The sequence below is a fragment of the Acipenser ruthenus genome, chromosome 15, assembly GCF_902713425.1.
Source record: "Acipenser ruthenus chromosome 15, fAciRut3.2 maternal haplotype, whole genome shotgun sequence".
NCBI lineage: Eukaryota > Metazoa > Chordata > Actinopteri > Acipenseriformes > Acipenseridae > Acipenser > Acipenser ruthenus.
In genome coordinates this window covers 16,949,528-16,969,599 of record NC_081203.1, presented here as the reverse complement: position 1 = coordinate 16,969,599, position 20,072 = coordinate 16,949,528, and the positions used below count along the sequence as shown (strand labels likewise).

General features: G+C 39.1%; 2 protein-coding genes across 4 annotated transcripts in view; both read right to left on the bottom strand.

Moving 5' to 3' along the window:
* tedc1 (tubulin epsilon and delta complex 1) overlaps nucleotides 1-1,238 on the bottom strand; it is a 31,201-nt gene extending 29,963 nt beyond the window's left edge. For 2 of the 3 annotated variants that reach the window (XM_034037369.3, XM_034037370.3), the window contains exon 1: nucleotides 752-1,235. In XM_034037369.3, coding sequence (XP_033893260.2) covers nucleotides 752-880 — 129 coding nt within the window. In that variant the 5' untranslated portion in view covers nucleotides 881-1,235. Of the gene's footprint in view, nucleotides 1-751 lie in introns of all 3 variants that reach the window. The other variant, XM_034037371.3, reaches the window with a different exon arrangement.
* A 6,089-nt stretch (nucleotides 1,239-7,327) lies between these two features.
* LOC117422395 (dynein axonemal light chain 1) lies at nucleotides 7,328-20,019 on the bottom strand. Its single transcript, XM_034037381.3, has 8 exons — nucleotides 19,869-20,019; nucleotides 18,577-18,615; nucleotides 18,297-18,406; nucleotides 14,513-14,568; nucleotides 12,813-12,868; nucleotides 11,970-12,096; nucleotides 8,884-9,024; nucleotides 7,328-8,666 (listed from the first exon to the last, which is right to left on the bottom strand). Exons 1-8 carry the CDS (start codon nucleotides 19,869-19,871, stop codon nucleotides 8,617-8,619), a joined length of 582 nt encoding a protein of 193 aa, XP_033893272.1. The 5' UTR covers nucleotides 19,872-20,019; the 3' UTR covers nucleotides 7,328-8,616.
* Nucleotides 20,020-20,072: the final 53 nt, after the last annotated feature.

The window sequence follows — 20,072 nt, the reverse complement described above, 5'->3', positions numbered from 1 at the left end:
CTATAAAATTAACTGATTTTGCTTCATAAAGTCAAATGAAACCTGCTGAATAATGTTACCTTAACATATTGAATTACATATCGCTTTGTAGTTTTCCCATACCTAACAAAAAACTATGTAGTTTCTTTGATTATGTTAAATAAAATATCTAAATTATGTTGAGTTTTTTTTGTTTTTTCTTCATTATGTCTCAATCCTAAAATTCTAGGTTATACAAAACTTGGCCATAGCTGTTGAACCCTCACAGGTTGGTTTCATATTATTCCAGAGTGGCATGCAATAACTGTTGAGGATGATTACAATTTCCAACACAGGGTGTTATCTTCAAGGTATTTGGTCCAAAACCAAAACTCTAGTTGTGCAGTTCTGAATTGAGCTCAGCTGAGCTGAACAGGTTGGTGTGAAGACATCCTTCCAGTAATAAAGTGTGTCATTAACAACTTAAAAATAGACAGCGAAATGACTGAGTTCGTTCGTGAGTATCTGAAACTATGTATGTAACTAATTAAGTAGGTAGCTTCAAATACCATTGTAATGTGCGGTTTGTTTTTTTAATTTCACTCGCAATGTGTGTCTGCAGTCAGTAATGAAGCAACAAACCAGACTGCAAACACGATCAATATCAGAAATGAGATGTGAAGCGACACGCTTTGACACCAATCTGTCATGCCTGCACAAACAAAATAATAACAAGTTTATGAAACTTTCTCCATAATTACTGTAATAACAACTTGTCGGTGACGCCTCTTACCCCGTCTCTCCTGTTGAATTTGCCCCGCCTGAAGGTTTCTGGACTAGGCGCTTCGACTCCCAGTCCGGCCAGTAGTTTACACAGGGAGGAGATCACCTCCTTCAATTTCACGTTTGCTTCACGTTGCATCTTTTTTCTTCCACTCTGCGCCAACTTTAACTACATTTTATTTGTGAGGTTTTAAAAAAAATGTTCACGTTCCCGGCAAACCCACACTCTGGCGCGGTTGTCATGGCGATGTGCGCGTTCTTTTCACTTACAGGCCTGAGGAAAACTGCGACAAAGTCTGGCTGCGTTCACGATACGCAGACTTTACTAAATCTGCGCAGATTGTGCGGAAAACCTGTCCAAATTCATCGTCTGCGTGAACTCAGTCGGAAAAGACGTCACCAGGTCACGCATCCACAAGCTTAAAAGTCAGCACAGCCGCGCAGCTTCTCAAGAGGTAGGTACCGCGCTGGAGCAGCCGCGGCGCAAAACAATAGACGAGCGCTGGCTGACAAAGAAGTGTGCAGGCAAGCAGATACAATCCTCACTCCATGTGCTACTGCCACCTAGTCAGGGGGTGTGAATCGCCTTCGAGTCATGTCATTATCTTATGAATGATTTCTAATACAAATTAAAATGATTTGACTCTTTTTGTGCCGACTTTCCAGTGCACCCTTAATGGGCACTCACTACATCCAAATACGTCACTGCTAGTAAGAAAACAAATAAATAAATACTGCACAAAACCAGCACTGAAAACCACTGAGAGGCGTTTTCTTTTAGCCAATTTTTCTTCAAACTATTCCTAAAAAGGTTCCAGTAACACTAGTAATACAGACGTAGATATGTTCATGTAATTAAATCATATGCAACAGGACTGTTGTCCCTAGTTTAGTAATATATTAAACAAAATACATTCCTATTTCATTTGAAATAAAAAAAAATGTGTGTATATATCTTTATTTCTAAAAATATTAACACATTTAATAAGTGCAATAAGACACTCCACTCCTGGGTGTGGGGTGTAGGCCTACTAGAATAACTTCCAGAGGCTGAGGCATAGCCAACACCCTGTTGTGTCGTATTGCTTACATGGAGTGTGTGTGTGTGTCGATATATATATATATATATATATATATATATATATATATATATATATATATATATACAGTATCTTGCTACATGTCCAGCACACTGCCATTTCAGTTTTTCGCTCTTATAATAAAAATGCATACTTTTGTTTGCGCTCTTATCCATTCCTTCCTTCTCCTGTCTCTTCTTGTTATTCCCAGCATGCATCTTTCCATACTCCGTTGAGTCGTTTCACACCCGTAAGTTAGCACTGGCAGCACACATTGGTCAAAGACTTGAGGCATAAGGGTAGTTTCCCTTTCAGAATCATGCTTGATCTTCCAAAGGCACTCCAGCCCATTTTTGCTCTTCTGTTGATTTTGCACATTTGGTTCTCCATTGACAAAACTAACTGTCCTAAGTATACGCAGTTATTTACTTCTTCAAGCTTGATCCCATTGATTTCAATTGCCTGTGGAGTATATTTATTGAGCATGACTTGAGTCTTCTTCAGGTAACTTTCAAACCCGCTTTGATTCTAGCCTTGTGTAGTTCTTGTATTCTTGTTTGTAATTCTTCTGGGGACGTTGTAAATATGAGGATGTCGTCAGCAAATCGTAGGTGATTCAAGTAGGCTCCATTGATCTTCAGCCCCTTATTTTCCCAGTCCAGTGTTTTGAAAATGTCTTCTAGAGTGGCTGTGAAGAGCTTTGGGGAAATTGTATCTCCTTGACAAACTCCTTTTTTAATCTTGATTTTGTTGCTGTTTTTATGGAGTCTTACTGTGGATGTTGCATTCTTGTATATGGTGCTGATCAAGTCTCTGTACATTTTCTCAATTCCTTGTTTTTTTCAAAGAGGTTAATACAGATCTTGTGTAAACAGTCAAAGGCTTTTTCATAGTTGATGAATCCCAAGCAAAGTGGTAGTTTGTACTCGTTGCTGGTTTTAATCATTTGCCATACAACTTGAAGATGATCCATTGTGCTAAATCCACTCCTGAATCCTGCTTGCTCATTTGATTGTACAGAGCCAAATTTATCTTGAAGTCTGTTGGTGAGTATCTTGGTAAGAATGTTGTAGACTATAGGAAGTAAGCTAATAGGTCTGTGGTTCTTGAGGTCTTCTTTATCTCCTTTCTTATGTAAAAGTATCACTGATGTGTTGTTCCAGTCGTTTGGCAAGCTGTAAAAAATATTTGACAGTATTTTTGTCAGTTCTTCACCTCCTTTCATAATGTTAAATCGTTATGTGTTTTTTTAATTTTAAGGACTTTTATCTCTTACCCAAGTGCACAAATACTACAGCAGGACAACAACATATGAACACCAATTTCTGTGGCTGCATGATATGTAAATATTGTATATTCTTTTCAGCCTCTCATTTTTTGGTTATAAAGAGCGTATTGGGGATTTGCTTAAAACTCCTTGCCGTTGCTTTTCTTTTAGTCCACATTGAAAAGAAGAAAAACCCGCTGTATTACTGCGCCTTTGTTTATTTGTTGTTACTGTCTAAGACTGGACCACACAAATATTAACTGTGTTGTTTTATGTATGATTGTGTCTGTGTATGACAGGGCCCCCTTGTAAATGAGGCCTCGGCCTCAATGGGTTAATTTCCTGTATAAATAAATAAATAAAAAATACATAAATAAATACAAAAATACATATTGAGTAGAGAGAAGAAATGACAGATACCATTTGTTTTTTTAGTTTTTGTTTTCTAGGATATGGTAGTATGAGAAGTGAGGGGTGGTGGGACTACAGTGCTGAAAATTGGAAGCCCACTGAGTAGGTTATCAAGTTGTACTATCAGAAGCCAACTCCAATGTGAAGCGTAAGGAGACGTCAGTCATTTGACAAAGTAAATATAATTCCTGATACTTGACCACAAGACCTATGTGTTGTGGGCTAGTCGACGAAACACCAAGGATGGAAGGTGCCCGCTTGAAGACCCCAGAGATGTACCCTACTTAGCTCAATCCAGACGGTTGTCATGCTGATGCGCTGGGGAGGCCGCACTGTGGTTGATCCCCAGAGCCAGCATCGCAGCCGTTGTGTGTGCTGATGCGCTAGGGAGGCAAAATAAGCTGATCCCTGGAGCCAGCATTACACTTCAGCCATCAACACCTGACAGAAGGATATCTACATCATCATATGGAAGGAAGCGCAAATGGATGGAGACACCTATGGATCACATTAGTTTACTGTAAAGCTACGTCTTAGTTGGTGCTTATCTTGGGGAGAGCCGAGTTCAAATCATGAAGTTTTAACATCTACTCTCGTGTAATGGAAATCATGTCCAATGACAACAGGTGAGATGTTTGATACAAGTACTTGATAATAACATTACCATTTTAAATATATAGAATGGTTTGAGACTAGGGGAAAGCTTTCCAATAAAATAAGTGACAGTCATTAAAGGCTACACTGTATTTTCAGGAACAAAGATGAATTAAAAAGTACTGCTATCTCTACATAGATACTTGCAACATACTTAATCCCCAAAGCCAGCTTCCTAATTCTATGCTTCTTGCAGTATGTTGCAGACTGTGCCTTTTGGCTCAGATCACTGGTTGGTGACACACTGTGCACGGGGTGTTCTTGAACATATTGATTGTGGAGGTCGTCACTGCACAGGTTGTTTCTGATGCCTGTATGCACAGCATGCTCCAGCTGCAGCATGTCCTTCTGCTGATTTTCTTAATGAGCTTCGAACCTCACTTGTGTTTTTCCCAACCATGCTAAATATGCTTTCACAGAAAGAATTACTGTGTGGGAGAGCATATTTAGCTATTTTGCATAACTGTGATGGCAATGTTAAAGGGTACATAAGGACCTTTTTATTTTATTGTGTTACATGTTCCCATGTGTTGCTACAACTGTTTACATAAGGGGTGTATTGTTTTAATTATATATTTTTTAAACATTTTGACCACTTTTTTAAACTTTTAAATTACATTCCTTGACTCAAGTGGTCAAAATGAAAAAAAAAAATTAAAGCAATACACACACCTTATGTAAACAGTTGTAACAAAACATGTGAACATGTAACACAATAAAATAAAAAGGTCCTTATGTGCCCTTTAACTGTTGTTGCCTAGTGGCTGGGTCTGTCAGCTGTGACACCTGGTGCCAGAACTTATCTTGTCCTCTTGAGGAGAAGGAAGGATATCAGTAGGCTTGTTATAACATGAACTCTATGAGCAGTTCATAAGTTCTTTTCTGTGGAATGACATCACAGAATTTCTCCAGCAGTTTTCTGTGTTAGGGTTATGGTCTATTTTCTGGGTCAAACACAACAATTAGCTTTGAGTGCAGAGTTCTTGAGAGGGAATTTCCGTTTCATGTACACCCGAGCCTTCTGATAAAATCCCCTCACCTCAGCACTGAGCTTGCCAACTTCACTGGATCCCTCAAGATCCTGTTTCCTAATCATGTGAGATGCAGAGAGCCCAATAAACAAATCTGCATTCGATTTTTCCAAATCTTCAGTGACATCTATGGCAAGGAGGTCATCCTCATTCTCCATGATCACAGGTTTCATCAAGCATCCCAGCAGCTCCTGATGTAGCTTCATAGCTGTAAAAACAGCACATATACTTTATAGATGGGTTCCTTGAAAATGTTTACCAATCTCTCCCTGGCTCCAACTACATTTTCTGCAATGTTTTTGGCATAATTGACTGTGGGCATGTCCAGAAATCGAGTCCCAATGAGCCCTTCTGAGTCTTCACAGCTGACCAGCAAGAGGAAGTATTTATCATCATTATCGGTACTTCCATCAGTGCTCAGTGAATACCATGGCTTCTCTTATCCAGTCTGGTAACTGTTGTTTTCCTACCTTTTGGTCTTTCCCAATACAATGAATAAGATAACTTGCCTTTGTGTGACCACATGCATATCGTTAGGCTGTATCACTGCCTGGAAAAATCCTGCCAATCCGTTTGATGAAGCTATCATTCACAGCAAATGGAAGGGTTGCTGCAATAGAAATGCTTGAAAAAGAACTTCAGCTTTTGTTGCTCCATCATTCACTGGCTTATGTGGATTGACCCTGGTATTCACTAGAGCTTGAGCTTAAACTCCTGTTCAGTTCAGCATTTGACAATCTGCTGCTTCTCTTCACTTTACTGTCTCTCCAAACACACTGCTGCTTCTCTTCACTTTACTGTCTCTCTCCAAACATACTCTGCTGCTTCTCTTCACTTTACTGTCTCTCTCCAAACACACTCTGCTGCTTCTCTTCACTTTACTGTCTCTCTCCAAACACACTGTGCTGCTTCTCTTCACTTTACTGTCTCTCTCCAAACACACTGTGCTGCTTCTGTTCACTTTACTGTCTCTCCCGCTCCCAAATGCACTCTGCTATATTATTTGCAGCGTTTGAGGTGCTAGGAGAGTGGTCTGTAAAACAAGTTATTTTTCACAAATAATAAAAGCAAAGATCACGACAAAATTATGACAAAGTTAGTTTGGTCAGAGTTGAGGTGCTTCCAGTCTGAAAGTGACTGAGAGAGTTAGGATGAAAAATGAAATGTCACCGGCACCAAATCAATGGTGTAGTGAGAGCGACTGGCAAGTTACATACTGATGTTAACAAGAACATTGAGATGAGTCAGTGACAATATGAGTGAAGAACACAATGAGCAAATAAAACACAAGTAAATCCTGACGGCCAGCTATACTGTGTGAGCAAGAGGACTGCCTTACAATTAATAAATTACTATTAAAATAATGTGTCCCATTAGGGATAATGGAGAAATATGACAGATTAGGACATGTGTTTCCCCCTCAAAAAATACTAATACAATATTTATTTTCTGCTTAAACTCTCTGTTTTTAATCCCCATCAAATGGTAAGTAATTTTACCTGAGACCAATCTGGCTGTGTTCTTCCAAGCAGTAATGGAAGCCGCGCGCCTGCTGCTGAGTGGTACTGTGTAGAAGAACAAATGCAGTCTAAATCAGAGGCTTCAGCTGAGGCTTTAGCGCTGGTATGCTCAGCACAGTCACTCTCAGTCTACTCGGGACGGAGTGGATTTCACAATTTTGTACACACTATCAAGTTGTGAGGATCCGGTACAAAGTAAGACAGCTGGTATTGTACTGGGCAAATCAGTACAGTTGGAGGGGATGTATTTTTACCATTTTGGAAAATGCAACTAGATCAGGTGGCCCACAGCCCTAAAGGTACCAGGATGCTCTGCACAATAAAACATAGGGCTAATAATTGTTAATAAAACTAAGATGTAGGAGAATTGATTTAAAAAAATTAAGGAACACTCCTTTAAACCATAAAAAACAATAACCTAGACATATTTGTTTATTCAAACGACAGTCAACTCTTGCTAATACAAATTTCAAGGGACTGGAAAAAAATTGGTCTTATCAGTAATTCTTACTATCAGGAGCCAATGTGTATTGAAGTTAAAGTAACACTGAAATCAAATTTAAATTACAGGATAATAAACAGTATCATGCATTTAAAAATACTGTGGATTTTATTAAAAATACAGTAGTAAGTGAACTTTAAAAAAGTATACATTACAACTTGAAACCTTCAGAATGATTTGCACAAACAGGAAATTTGTGTTAAGTGAATTCGTATTATAAGAAGTCATTTACAATAAGCCACTGTTAAATTTGGCCGGGGCCATATCGGACATTTGTAGTATTGTTTAATCCAAGTTCGCCTTAATGAGAATTTACTGGATACAGTTTTTACCAGGTAATCACTCGATTTTGTGGCCTGGGCTAAAATCCAGCTTCAGTCACAAAAATAAATGTGCTTTGTGGTCTTAGCCTCAGAGTACAGTACACACCAGTAAACCACCATACTGTTTCTGACCATTGGCAAAGCTCACCTTTACATACATTGTGAAAAAAAGACATGGATAAAGACTGGACTGCTCTCACCAACAATTAAATTAACAGAAACCCAATTTTTTAAAATTCTTTAATGCAAACATAGACCACTCTAACAAAGTAACATATACATTTATCTGTACAATCTTTTTTTTTTTTTTTAATAATTTAATACAGACAGTGAACATCACTTTACAAATATTCTATTCTTCAGTCTATAAGGTAAACATTTCATTTCTATTGCATTTTGTTTGTTCAGCTACAGGAAGAAACGGGTTTGGATTGTTATGCTGTGTGTCTGCAGGCAAGGCGTTCCTTATTTGCAGACCAGGATTCCAGAGTCCTGGGGTTATACCAAGTGATCAACAATATTCCCTTTGAATGTCCATCTTGGGTAACCCACTGGTAAACCCCAAACAAACACTGTGTTATTTAGTGTACAATAGGTTTTTGTGTTTGTGGTCCTTCATGTCAGAAAACAGTATTATCTCTGAGCCTGTATAACTGGTCCTTAAGTGTTAACCACTGCAAAATCAGGCATGTGCTTTGAATAATGTGAAGTAGGCCAAAATAATGCATTATATATTTTGTCTGGTCTTAGTAAAACATGTCTTGGTGTCGACACAAAGAGCTCTTTATATAATTCCAAAAGGCTCCAGTCTGGATCACCTGAATCCTGCTGACAGTGTTCTAGGAAAAGATCCTCTCTTAAGCAGGATTAACATTACATCCTATTGGAGCAGGATTGAGCTCTGAGTGTAAGAGCTGTGTCCTGCATGGGATTTGTGCAGTCGAATATATAGAAGTAGAAAATATAAATATCTAAAAAAGGAAATAAGAATGGGGTGTTTTTTATAATATGCTGGTGGTGGGAGGTGGAACATTAAAACATCTCAAACATAAGTAAACATCTTTCTTTTTTCAAAAACATCTTTCTTGTTAGCTTTCTCCTTCACCTTCCTCGTCATCTTGTTTGATAACTGGGTTTCCTAAAAAGGAGATAAAACAGTAACCGGTATTTAAAATAAAATAAAAATGTATGCTTATCCATACACTTACAGTATAGTTTATCCATCTTTTCCCATACAGTTCTGCAGGCTCTGGGCCAAACGTTTTATATGAAGAATACACCACATACTTCAATGTAAATGAATACAATAAACAAATAGAAACCCTGATCATGTACTTCAAAGCACTGAAACTCACCATCAAGTTTCTTTAATTTGGGAAGTCTCTTGGTTGCTTCTTCTATCCAGCTGCCCTCGCTGGAATATTTCTCTTCTATGGGGTTTCCTACAAACACCAAGTCTGCCAGAGAAGGGAGGTCTGCCAGCTTCACAAACTCACCTGTCAAGACACACACGTCATTGCTCGGGAATCTGGGCATACAGTGCCTGAGCAGCAGGGACATTTAAAAGCAGTTAGCTATGATTGAGCTGCAAAGAGGCTACTAATAATTCACAGGTAAGCTTTGGTGGTGGCAGCACGGTACAGTGGCTGGGGCTAAGGGCTGTGATCCAGTGGGTCTGATGGGCAATGACTCATGAGTGGGGAGTTCAATTACACAAAAACAGTGAAAAGCAGGAGTTTTCAGAACAAATTCAGTACTGGGAAATGTCTATACTGGTGTCTTTGTAACATATGCATATTTAGCATTTTGTGGCCCCATAATTGCAGAATAATGTTTTGAAATACTATGGCTTTGTGAAGTCACCAGTCTTTGCTGGGGATTCTGGAGGGAGCGTTGCATTGTTTCTGGTGCTCCTGCGGATTAGGGAGGCAAAACCAGCAGGAATTGTTTCTCCTCGTCGCGCTGCAGAAGACCTACCAGCCTGGCATCTCGTGAGCTCAGGTGCACACCTGCAGGGCTGGCCGGTATCTCACAGACTCTTACGCTGTCAGGTGCACACCTGCAGGGCTGGCCGGTATCTCACAGACTCTTACACTGTCAGGTGCACACCTGCAGGGCTGGCCGGAATCTCACTGACTCTTACGCTGTCAGGTGCACACCTGCAGGGCTGGCCGGTATCTCACAGACTCTTACGCTGTCAGGTGCACACCTGCAGGGCTGGCCGGTATCTCACAGACTCTTACACTGTCAGGTTCACACCTGCAGGGCTGGCCGGTATCTCACAGACTCTTACACTGTCAGGTGCACACCTGCAGGGCTGGCCGGTATCTCACTGACTCTTACGCTGTCAGGTGCACACCTGTCAGGTGCACACCTGCAGGGCTGGCCGGTATCTCACTGACTCTTACGCTGTCAGGTGCACACCTGCAGGGCTGGCTGGTATCTCACTGACTCTTACACTGTCAGGTGCACACCTGCAGGGCTGGCTGGTATCTCACTGACTCTTACACTGTCAGGTGCACACCTGCAGGGCTGGCCGGAATCTCACTGACTCTTACACTGTCAGGTGCACACCTGCAGGGCTGGCCGGTATCTCACTGACTCTTACGCTGTCAGGTGCACACCTGCAGGGCTGGCCGGAATCTCACTGACTCTTACACTGTCAGGTGCACACCTGCAGGGCTGGCCGGTATCTCACTGACTCTTATACTGTCAGGTGCACACCTGCAGGGCTGGCCGGTATCTCACTGACTCTTACGCTGTCATAACAGAGGAAGCTGGTTTGTGAAAGTATTTTATTTATTTATTTATTTATTTATTTATTTATTTATTTATTTATTTTTTTACCTACTGAAGGTTGCATGTGTCCAATTTAGCTAGTGATTATTAAATCTACAAAACCACCTTTTCTCAAGTGTTGTTGTATTTGGTATACAGCTCTCTTCACAAGAGAGTCTAACAGAATTTTTTTTTGTACAGAATTCTCACAAACTTTTAACTGTTAATGGATTCTATTAACATAAAATTGTAAAAAAAAATAAAAATAAATTCATTGTTGATTTCTTTAATTTTGGGGTTGTCATTATTAACTGATTATTTAGCATTTTCACTAGTTAATGTTACATTTTAATGTCAATAGAACATTAAAAAATGATTAGATTTGAGAAAGCTATTAATAATACATTTAAGTACTCATGACTGACTTCTATTTCTGGTACTTTTGCCTGGCTATTTTTAAACTAATCTGTCTTGGATTGGCAGGAAGCTTAGTCAGGGCAGCAGTACCACTAATTAAATGAATTTCAACAGTCATATAGTGAGCACTGAAAATGCAGTCATCAGCTAAAGCCCACGTACAAAGACTACAGAGCGGATAACTTTAAACAAAATGTGACAGAATGCATCAATATACCAATTTAGATTTAAAGTTAATTTGTCTGTAATTTACTCATGGAGCAAATGCGTGGCATATTTTTTTGAAAAACATCTCAGTGAAATTCATCCACCGCCACAGCTATAACATGGAAAAGTAGATCACCATGACCTATTGAAAAAATGTAGCATGACATACAGAGGCATTAGGATAGAGAGACAGGCTCCTTATATCTCACTTCTGCTAAAGAATGTCTTTAGCAGTTCTCTAGTTATGTTATATTTTAAGCGTGACATATAGACAGACTGACAGCCGGATGGACAGAAAGAAAGACCTGGGGATTATGAAACCATCAATAATTTATGCCAACAAAGGCCCTTAGCAAGTTTCATCACAGTTGAACGAGCAGTTCTCCACATATATGCAAAACTCTTAAGTGTGACTTTATACCACAAGGTATAAGAAGTTGCGATGCTACACACTAGTAAATTACTATGATTCTGACTGGTCACTCCCTCCCTGTGGATATGAGCTGGATCCATTTCCCAAACTAACGAGTTCCTAAACTGACCCGTCACCCTTCGTGTGCTCCAGTGAAAGGAGACTTGACTGACCCGTCACCCTTCGTGTGCTCCAGTGAAAGGAGACTTGACTGACCCGTCACCCTTCGTGTGCTCCAGTGAAAGGAGACTTGACTGACCCGTCACCCTTCGTGTGCTCCAGTGAAAGGAGACTTGACTGACCCGTCACCCTTCGTGTGCTCCAGTGAAAGGAGACTTGACTGACCCGTCACCCTTCGTGTGCTCCAGTGAAAGGAGACTTGACTGACCCGTCACCCTTCGTGTGCTCCACTGAAAGGAGACTTGACTGACCCGTCACCCTTCGTGTGCTCCAGAGAAAGGAGACTTGACTGACCCATCACCCTTCGTGTGCTCCACTGAAAGGAGACTTGACTGACCCGTCACCCTTCGTGTGATGTAGGATGAACCCTTCTCCTCTCTCTCACACACACACACTGGAAATGATACTTAGCGTCTCAGCAAAGCAGCGCAGCAGTGGTCAACCTACCCCAATCCTTAACAAGGTTGTTGGACATGTAGAGGACCTTCAGCTTCTTCATCACATGGATCCCTTTCAGCTTCTCGATCTGGTTGTAGGAAATCCAAAGCTCCTCTAAGGTCTCCCCCACCGCCTCCTGTTGAGGGACAGCAACCCAGTGGGCTCTATTTAATGACTGAAACAGTGGTGGAACTGATACTACCACACTTATATGTGTAAAAGTGATTTTTCCTGGACCTTGTTTCACCGAATTTGTATTGTATGTTACAATGTTAATAAGTTGGTCAATAAATTACCCCTCAGGGAAAACATTGTATTAACATAGCGTTAAATGGTGGTAGTATCTGGATCCTACCTTTGGATCATTAAAATAGTTTACATTATAGATTGTTTTTTGTATTATTATTATTATTTATAATTATTAATTATCTATGGTATTGGAAAGAAAGAAAGAAAGAAAGAAAGAAAGAAAGAAAAAGAGAAAGAAAGAAAGAAAGAACGAGACATCCTAATTGCTTAGAGTTTACATTTCAAATTAGAGAATGAATATCCATAAGAGGTTTTAAATCTTATCTCCTTAATTTTAAAAATAACTGGTAAACAATTTCCCCAGAATACTAAAATGACGAGGGCCTGATACAATTAATGTTTAGCTGGGATAAGAAGTTTTTGGACAATACAAATTAATGCAATAAACAGAGTACATTTTGATCCATTTTTTGCAGGATTTTTAGTTTCCTAAAATGCTTTCCAAGCTCAAGGTTAATTAAATTGCACCCTTAGTCAAATGCTGTGGTAACTAAAATATTAAAACGTATATGAATAAACATCATTGAACATTAAGTAAATTACCAGTCCATTTAAATTCTTTATGTTGTTCCGTCCTAAAGACAAGATTCGTAGATTTTCTATAAAAAAGAAAGAAAAGTAAAAATGTATGCAATCTGTAAAATAAGTACAAACTACATATTCTGCAAGTATCTGAATTTATCAGTTAGATTTACATTTACAATTTGTTAAATCTAATCAATCCAGAAGGCTAAACTGCTAGTCTGTCTTTCAGTCTTGAGCATTCAGCTCTCCAGTCCCTCTCCAGCTCCAACCAAAAAGTTCATCTCACACTTCTACCAACTAGATCTGCACAACTCCTGGCCCTCAGCTCTTACACATCCCTTTATCCCTAGCCCTTGTACAGTACTTTAAAATCATGGTAAAGACCAAAGCTCTTGTAATATAATATCAACGATGAAGGTCATTTCAGCCAATTAGAGCACATATCTACTCATTTAATAGGCAGCAACAGCCCAAATCCAACCCAAAGCATGTAAATCTACCCTAAACCATGCTGTTGTACTGCTACACATGTAACTACAGCCATGCAGTTATACTACAGCCCTGGATGAAGCCAGCATCACATTTGAACTACTCATTATATATGGCCTGGTTCAGCACATCTTGGTTTTGTTACTAAAGCTCTACAACCAGCGTCTCTCTACTTCATTGCCTTCACCAGCTCGTGTTTACTGATGCTGGCCGTGTGTAAATATTCCCTCTGTAACCACATGATGCTACTTGATTGTTCCATATCTAGAGGACACCTTGAATGTACTTGCAGACAGCAGTCTCCCTTGCAATGTATACAATCCTCAAATCCATCTCAGACTTTATTCACTCAGAGACTCACTGTGGATATTGCTTAATTACATGATAAGTGGAATCTCTGTCATTCCTTTTTCTAAGAAAGCTTTTCCTGCAATAACATAACACTGTACAGATTGGATATACAAACATCAAAAGTGTCCATAGCAAGATCAACCTGTTACAAAGGAAAAATACATATTCAGCTTAAAATCCAGGATTTACAGGGCCGCTAGAGAACTTGACACAGAGTAGATGTGTTTTACTGGTGTTCCTGCACTTTAAAATACAGAAAGACCAAAACACTTGCTGTACAGGGCGCATCCAGTGTTCTTGGATAACACTGTTCCCCTTGGCTCTGTCTTGTATTTTATTTACTGTGTGGACTGCTGTGCAGTCATACACTGCATTAACCCTGCACTTATCACATAAACAGTACTCTCAATACTTTTTTTATATATATACGTTTTGTTTGTCCAATTAGTTCTACCAATTTGGAATGTCCAATTGCTTTTCCCCTCACAGCAGCAATTCCCCACATGACTCAGGAGACCTGAAGGTTCAGTGGACGTCCTCCGATCCCACGACCAAGCCAGCTTCCTTTTTCACCCAAACTCGAGAGCAGATGTCAGTGAGCTAACGGCTTCTGGAGGACAAAGCCCAGCCCTGCAGGTGACCACCTTTGAGCTCACTGGGCTCCTGGCCAGCAGGGTTCACTGTAGCGCGATGAGGAGAAACACTCTCCCGGTTGTGCCTCCCTAACCCATGGGAGGTACAGCCAATGTGACGGTCCCTTCGGAGTCCTCGGTGAAGACTGGCCTACTTCACACAGCCAGGACATGAACCTGCGCACCTCAATGCTGTGCTTCTACCAGGTAAGCCACTCGGAGACCCCCGCAGCACTCAATACTTACTGAGTCCGTTGAGGTTTGCAATCTTTTCAATGCAGTTTGTGGAGAGTGACAGCTTCCTATAGTGAACAGAAGCACAACCAACATGATTCTCATTATCTTCTCAAATTTCACAGGTTTTCTTACAAAGGTTTTACTTTATATCTATGTGTCGCAGGCCTACCTTGTTTTAAGTGCTGTCTCATGCATAATTCATACACAGTTCGATTTCAGTTCAATTACACATTTATTTGTCAATCATTATTTTTATATTTTCAACCACTTTTGGTGACCCTATTTGTTTGAAAAAAATGTAACTTACATATTATATTTCTGTATTTGTACCTGTGATTACTGCTTGGTTATATAGAATAAATACAGTAAACATGTTAATGTGCGTAGTTGTTTATGTTACCTTTTAGTGTGACAATTGTAATTATTGCAGCATAATTGGAATTGGAATTGAACAAATAGCATTGTAATTGTAATTGGACCCCAGTCTCATGGAGGATTTTAATAAAGTACATCTGGACCAACATTGGGGGAAGATAAAGCATGAAGTACTGGCAGCCAAAGCTGCATCCTAAGAGATTCACAACCAGTAAGTGCAAACAGCTCTGTGGCGCCACTCAGCTACAGTGGTAGCCACGGCCAGACCGTCACAGTGAGGTAATGCAAAAATGTCTCAGCTTTGCAATCCTATGTTTTTTGACCAGCTTTGAATCAGCTGCACTTCATTAGTTCCGACACCAGGTCACAAGAGAAAGTGGAAATAAACAAAACAGCAGGGAGTGCTGTGGACTTAAAGACTATCGTGCATTTTGTCAGAGCGCAGCTAAACTGCACATGGTTTGGAGTTATGCTCTGACGTCAATCGTGTGTTCATGCTTGTTCAAACGGGAGGTTATAGTTACTTTACTAAAATCAATACAGCAGGCTGTAAACAAATAAATACCCCACAAAACACTTTTTTTTAAGCGCGCAGGAGAGTTTGAAATGATCTGCAGCATCTTTATATAAATATGTATTTATACTACTGGTACTGTACTTATATTGTACACTTCTAACTATAATGATTCACTACTCTGAATCAAACTATTATACAGTCTTGTTAATTATGTATTTGTTAATACATGAAAGAAATGTGGAAAAATGAAAACTCAAAGCGTTGAACTTAATAATGCACTGAAGTCTAACGATGATCGAAACAGTTTATATAGAGTTAAGATGGCACAGATCTTGCTATATAAAGCGGGATGTGGAAAACCAAAGCCATGCAGTATTATGCACATTTGTCATAACTTGTGTGCTATGAAAATACTGTAGAGTCAGGCAGTGATTTTTTGTTTTCTTTATTTTGGCTTTAGCCGGCTGCGTCTAAAGTGTTATAGGAAATGATTAATGTGACCATGTACACCAACTGAGCTGTATAAGAGTGTCTTTCTACTGTAAACTATAACTCCTGCTTAGTAACCTGTACTAAAATGTTTCAGAGTGTCGAAAGGGGAAATGTAAGGTCAATGCTAGAGCATTCAGCTCAGCTGTTGCAAACTCAGAGCAAATGCATGTTGCAAGCAAACTTTGCAAAATCTAGAGACACAGCAAGTTATGGAATAGCAGGTGGTAAGTGTCATGAAAATAATGTTCTGTGGAAACAACTCTGGTGAGAACAGGGGGTTTACGAAAAGGAACCAAGTTGAGGTTTGACATTTAAGGTAAATGGGAAGTAGAATGTAGGCATAGGAGGTAATTTTAGCACAGCACGTAAACTGTCTGTCTCTATGAATTGGGAGTACACACAAGCACTTTTTGAGACATGCTTCTGAGAGCTTCCATTTTCCTCGCTGAACATTGTGCTGAGGTATGCCCAACGTAATGTAGCCGACTATCTAACTATTGTTTTAAACCTAGTGACCATTTCAACATGTCTGCTGTTAATCTCTTCTTATGCATGTGTGCTTTGACACTTGGAATCAATCAATATAATGCTGTTTAAGCTCAATCATGTGTCATTCTTGTCTTAATTATAATAATGACAATAATTAATCAATATTTTAAATTTAAGAAATGAAAGCCTCTACCTTACATATAACTACATTCTCTACCTGACATATAATAAACCGTTACAATTACATATAACTCAATCAAACAAATCTAACAGTGTCCACAGTCTCTTGGGCAGATCGGGACAAAAATTTAAAAGTAATGCAAGATACTGGAGGATACCAAAATGTAAATACACTGCACTTCTGCAAGACAAGACAAATAAAAAAATCAACTATAGCATAATTAAACCAATGAAAACCTGCAATTTCAAAAAGAAACTTAGAAGCGCTGTATCTAAAATTGAATTTCCCATAAGGAAGCATTTTATTTTATGAATGAAGAAGCCTAGTAACAGTTTAACAAACAAAGGGAGACCTACCTGTATCATAGGACATATTGCACATTCATTTTCATAAAGCTAAACACATAGCACCACTGAACAGAATGAAAGACCAGGCTTTATATGACGCACATAGATTGAAGGGAGTGGATGAAAGCCGAACCAAGATACAACTGCCTGATGGGGCACTAAAACACTGTGAATGGTATTGAACACTATACCACACAATAACTCCCCATGACAATTTCCATTTCTGAAAGAAGTGTGCAAGTATACATATTTTGTATCACTTAAAAATAAATACAGCAAACGCTTGCCTCGACACACTACCTGTTACGCTGCATTTAGGAACCTGGCAGACAGTAAACGATTGAACACATTGCATAGACTAGATCATCAATGGAAAAGACGTCAGCTGCATCAAAGATCGGAAATATTTCTACAAAAAATCGCTCTGTCGAAAGGGACATTCCAAGTGTCTTGTTATTTTTACATTTATTTATGTTTTTATTTTGATTGATAATTCATCGAGGGTGAAAATAGAATGTCTTTAAAAGGTGGACATAAATAATCATGCAGATGTATGTTTTCCCATTTATAAAAACGTTCTTTTTATTCTTCAGTAATCTTGTGTTTTGTATGTATTACTGTTTACAAATGAAATGTTTATTTTATTGTTCATTGCATGTGTTGCTATTTACAACTAAAAAAATCTACATATCATTGATTTATGTTTTATTTTGAAACATAGTATTTTATAGCAATTTCAGGGGTGAAATTAGCAATTAAAGTGATTTTCAAAATCTGGTACCTGGCATGCACATTGAATTTTACTTCTGGAGTGGAAGGGGTTAAATAGGTTTCATGCTGCATTCCCAATGTGTTTAGGTTCATAGACACATCTGTGCATCCCCAATGTGTTTAGGTTCATAGACACATCTGTGCATCCCCAATTTGTTTAGGTTCATAGACACATCTGTGCATCCCCAGTGTGTTTAAGTTCATAGACACATCTGTGCATCCCCAATGTGTTTAGGTTCATAGACACATCTGTGCATCCCCAATGTGTTTAGGTTCATAGACATATCTGTGCATCCCCAGTGTGTTTAGGTTCATAGACACATCTGTGCATCCCCAGTGTGTTTAGGTTCATAGACACATCTGTGCATCCCCAATGTGTTTAGGTTCATAGACACATCTGTGCATCCCCAATGTGTTTAGGTTCATAGACACATCTGTGCATCCCCAATGTGTTTAGGTTCATAGACACATCTGTGCATCCCCAATGTGTTTAGGTTCATACACACATCTGTGCATCCCCAATGTGTTTAGGTTCATAGACACATCTGTGCATCCCCAATGTGTTTAGGTTCATACCCACATCTGTGCTGACTCCCTTGAGAGGATTTTCAGCATACTTACTCGCAGTTCACCAATGTTGACAAAGATGCATCCATCTTTTCAATAGGAGGGATCTGTCCGTAGAGTTTGACTGCTTTTGCTTCACCAACTTTCTGCCCCGCGTTCGCCTCCTGCAAAAGCATTTCATTTTAATAAGAAAGTCAATCAACTTTTTTGTGAACGAGGCAAAACAAGCACCCTATAGCACATAGAAGTGCACAAACCCACTTCTATCTGTGTATAAACTTACAATACCTCAATATTATAGGAATAACTGCGACAGATTAAAAAAAATACTTACCCATTTTACAAGTGCTTCTTTTATGGTGGTTGCTTTTGCCTGCGGGAAACAAAGCACAGAATTGGGCATTTATTCAGAAATACACATCTTTTTATATATATATATATTTTTTTGTTGTTGTATGTACTCCTAATGCTAAATCGGTTCTGTATTTGAGTTGCTAACTGTTTGTTCAATATGCAGCAGTGATAATTAATTGGAACAGTAAAAACATATTTATGTCAATGTTTATTTATTTTAATGTTTTAGTTCCAGGGTAACAAATTAATTGCATCAATAATCTACTGAAGACTTTGTTAAGGTAGTCCATAATAGGGACCCTTTGATCAAATCCATTCATACACTGGCCTACAGATCTGGTCAGTGGTATTAGGAAATTCCACTTATGATTTCACAGTTATGGATAAAAATGGTACAGCGGTTTACAGTCACCCATAATACTATGGAGGATTATTAACTAGGTACAATGAGAAATCAATGAACACTTTCTTTGGCATGTATAACTGTAAATTACATACAAGCAACCCCTAAAAAAATATAGACCCTGGATTAAGAAATAGACACTAATAAATCCTAAAACACTACACAATACACAGTACCGGTACGGGCACCACTGTCCCTTACTCTTAGACTGGGAGGAATCAAATGTATACTTTAGATTAGAAAAAGACAAGCCATGGCAATGCAAAATTAAAGGAAGAGCGTCAAACAATATATGATGAGGCATACTAATAAAAAAAAAAATGACAGTATCCTATAATGATCAAAATGATCAAGGGGCGTACTGTCTCAATCCGTACCACCAATCGGCCTGTGGTATACATACAGATTACAGTACCCCTGTAACTGTGACAAAACTGGCACGCTTGTTTTCTGGTTGCTAGGGAGCAGTTTCCAATGAATCCTAAAGAGTAAACTCATCAATGCCAGATATCAACAACATAAACTTTGACCCAAGCCTCTACATTTAACCCAAACCTCTACATTAAACGTAATAAAGAAACAAACCAACCAATAACATACACCAACGTTTTTACATTGCTGTAAACAAGTCAATAATATTCAAGACGCAATTAAACAAATACATTGGAAATAACCAGTTCCCAGTTTACGTTATTGTTTACATCGTGAAATAAGCTGTATTATTAAAAAACGTGCATTCTAAGCACCTCCTAGATCCCACGAATTGCTTATCATTCGTAGCTACAAATTCAGTTTTGCATAAAACACTGATTCCGAATAGCAGTTACATTATTTTTCTGTTGCGCTCAAATTTGACACTTCACACTCACCATGTTGCTCTCCCCGGTTGCTATGACACAGGCGGCTCTCAGCGCATGTGCAACAAATGTTTATATTTTCGGTCGCGCACGCTGGCTCGTCAGTAATCTCGGGAGCGCGCCCGTATACCTATCACAATGCATTCTATAATATATAAAATATGCATCCCTCAGTCTTAGCCACAGGAAACACAGCAAACTTGATTTTGCAATAGC

What these genes read in the sequence shown, in the direction of transcription:
- LOC117422395 (XM_034037381.3), bottom strand. An exon ending in TCAACATTGGTGAACTGCGA is followed by an intron (nt 14,569 to 18,296) that starts GTAAGTATGCTG and finishes TGTTCACTATAG; the next exon opens with GAAGCTGTCACTCTCCACAA. An exon ending in TAAAGAATTTAAATGGACTG is followed by an intron (nt 12,097 to 12,812) that starts GTAATTTACTTA and finishes GTCCCTCAACAG; the next exon opens with GAGGCGGTGGGGGAGACCTT.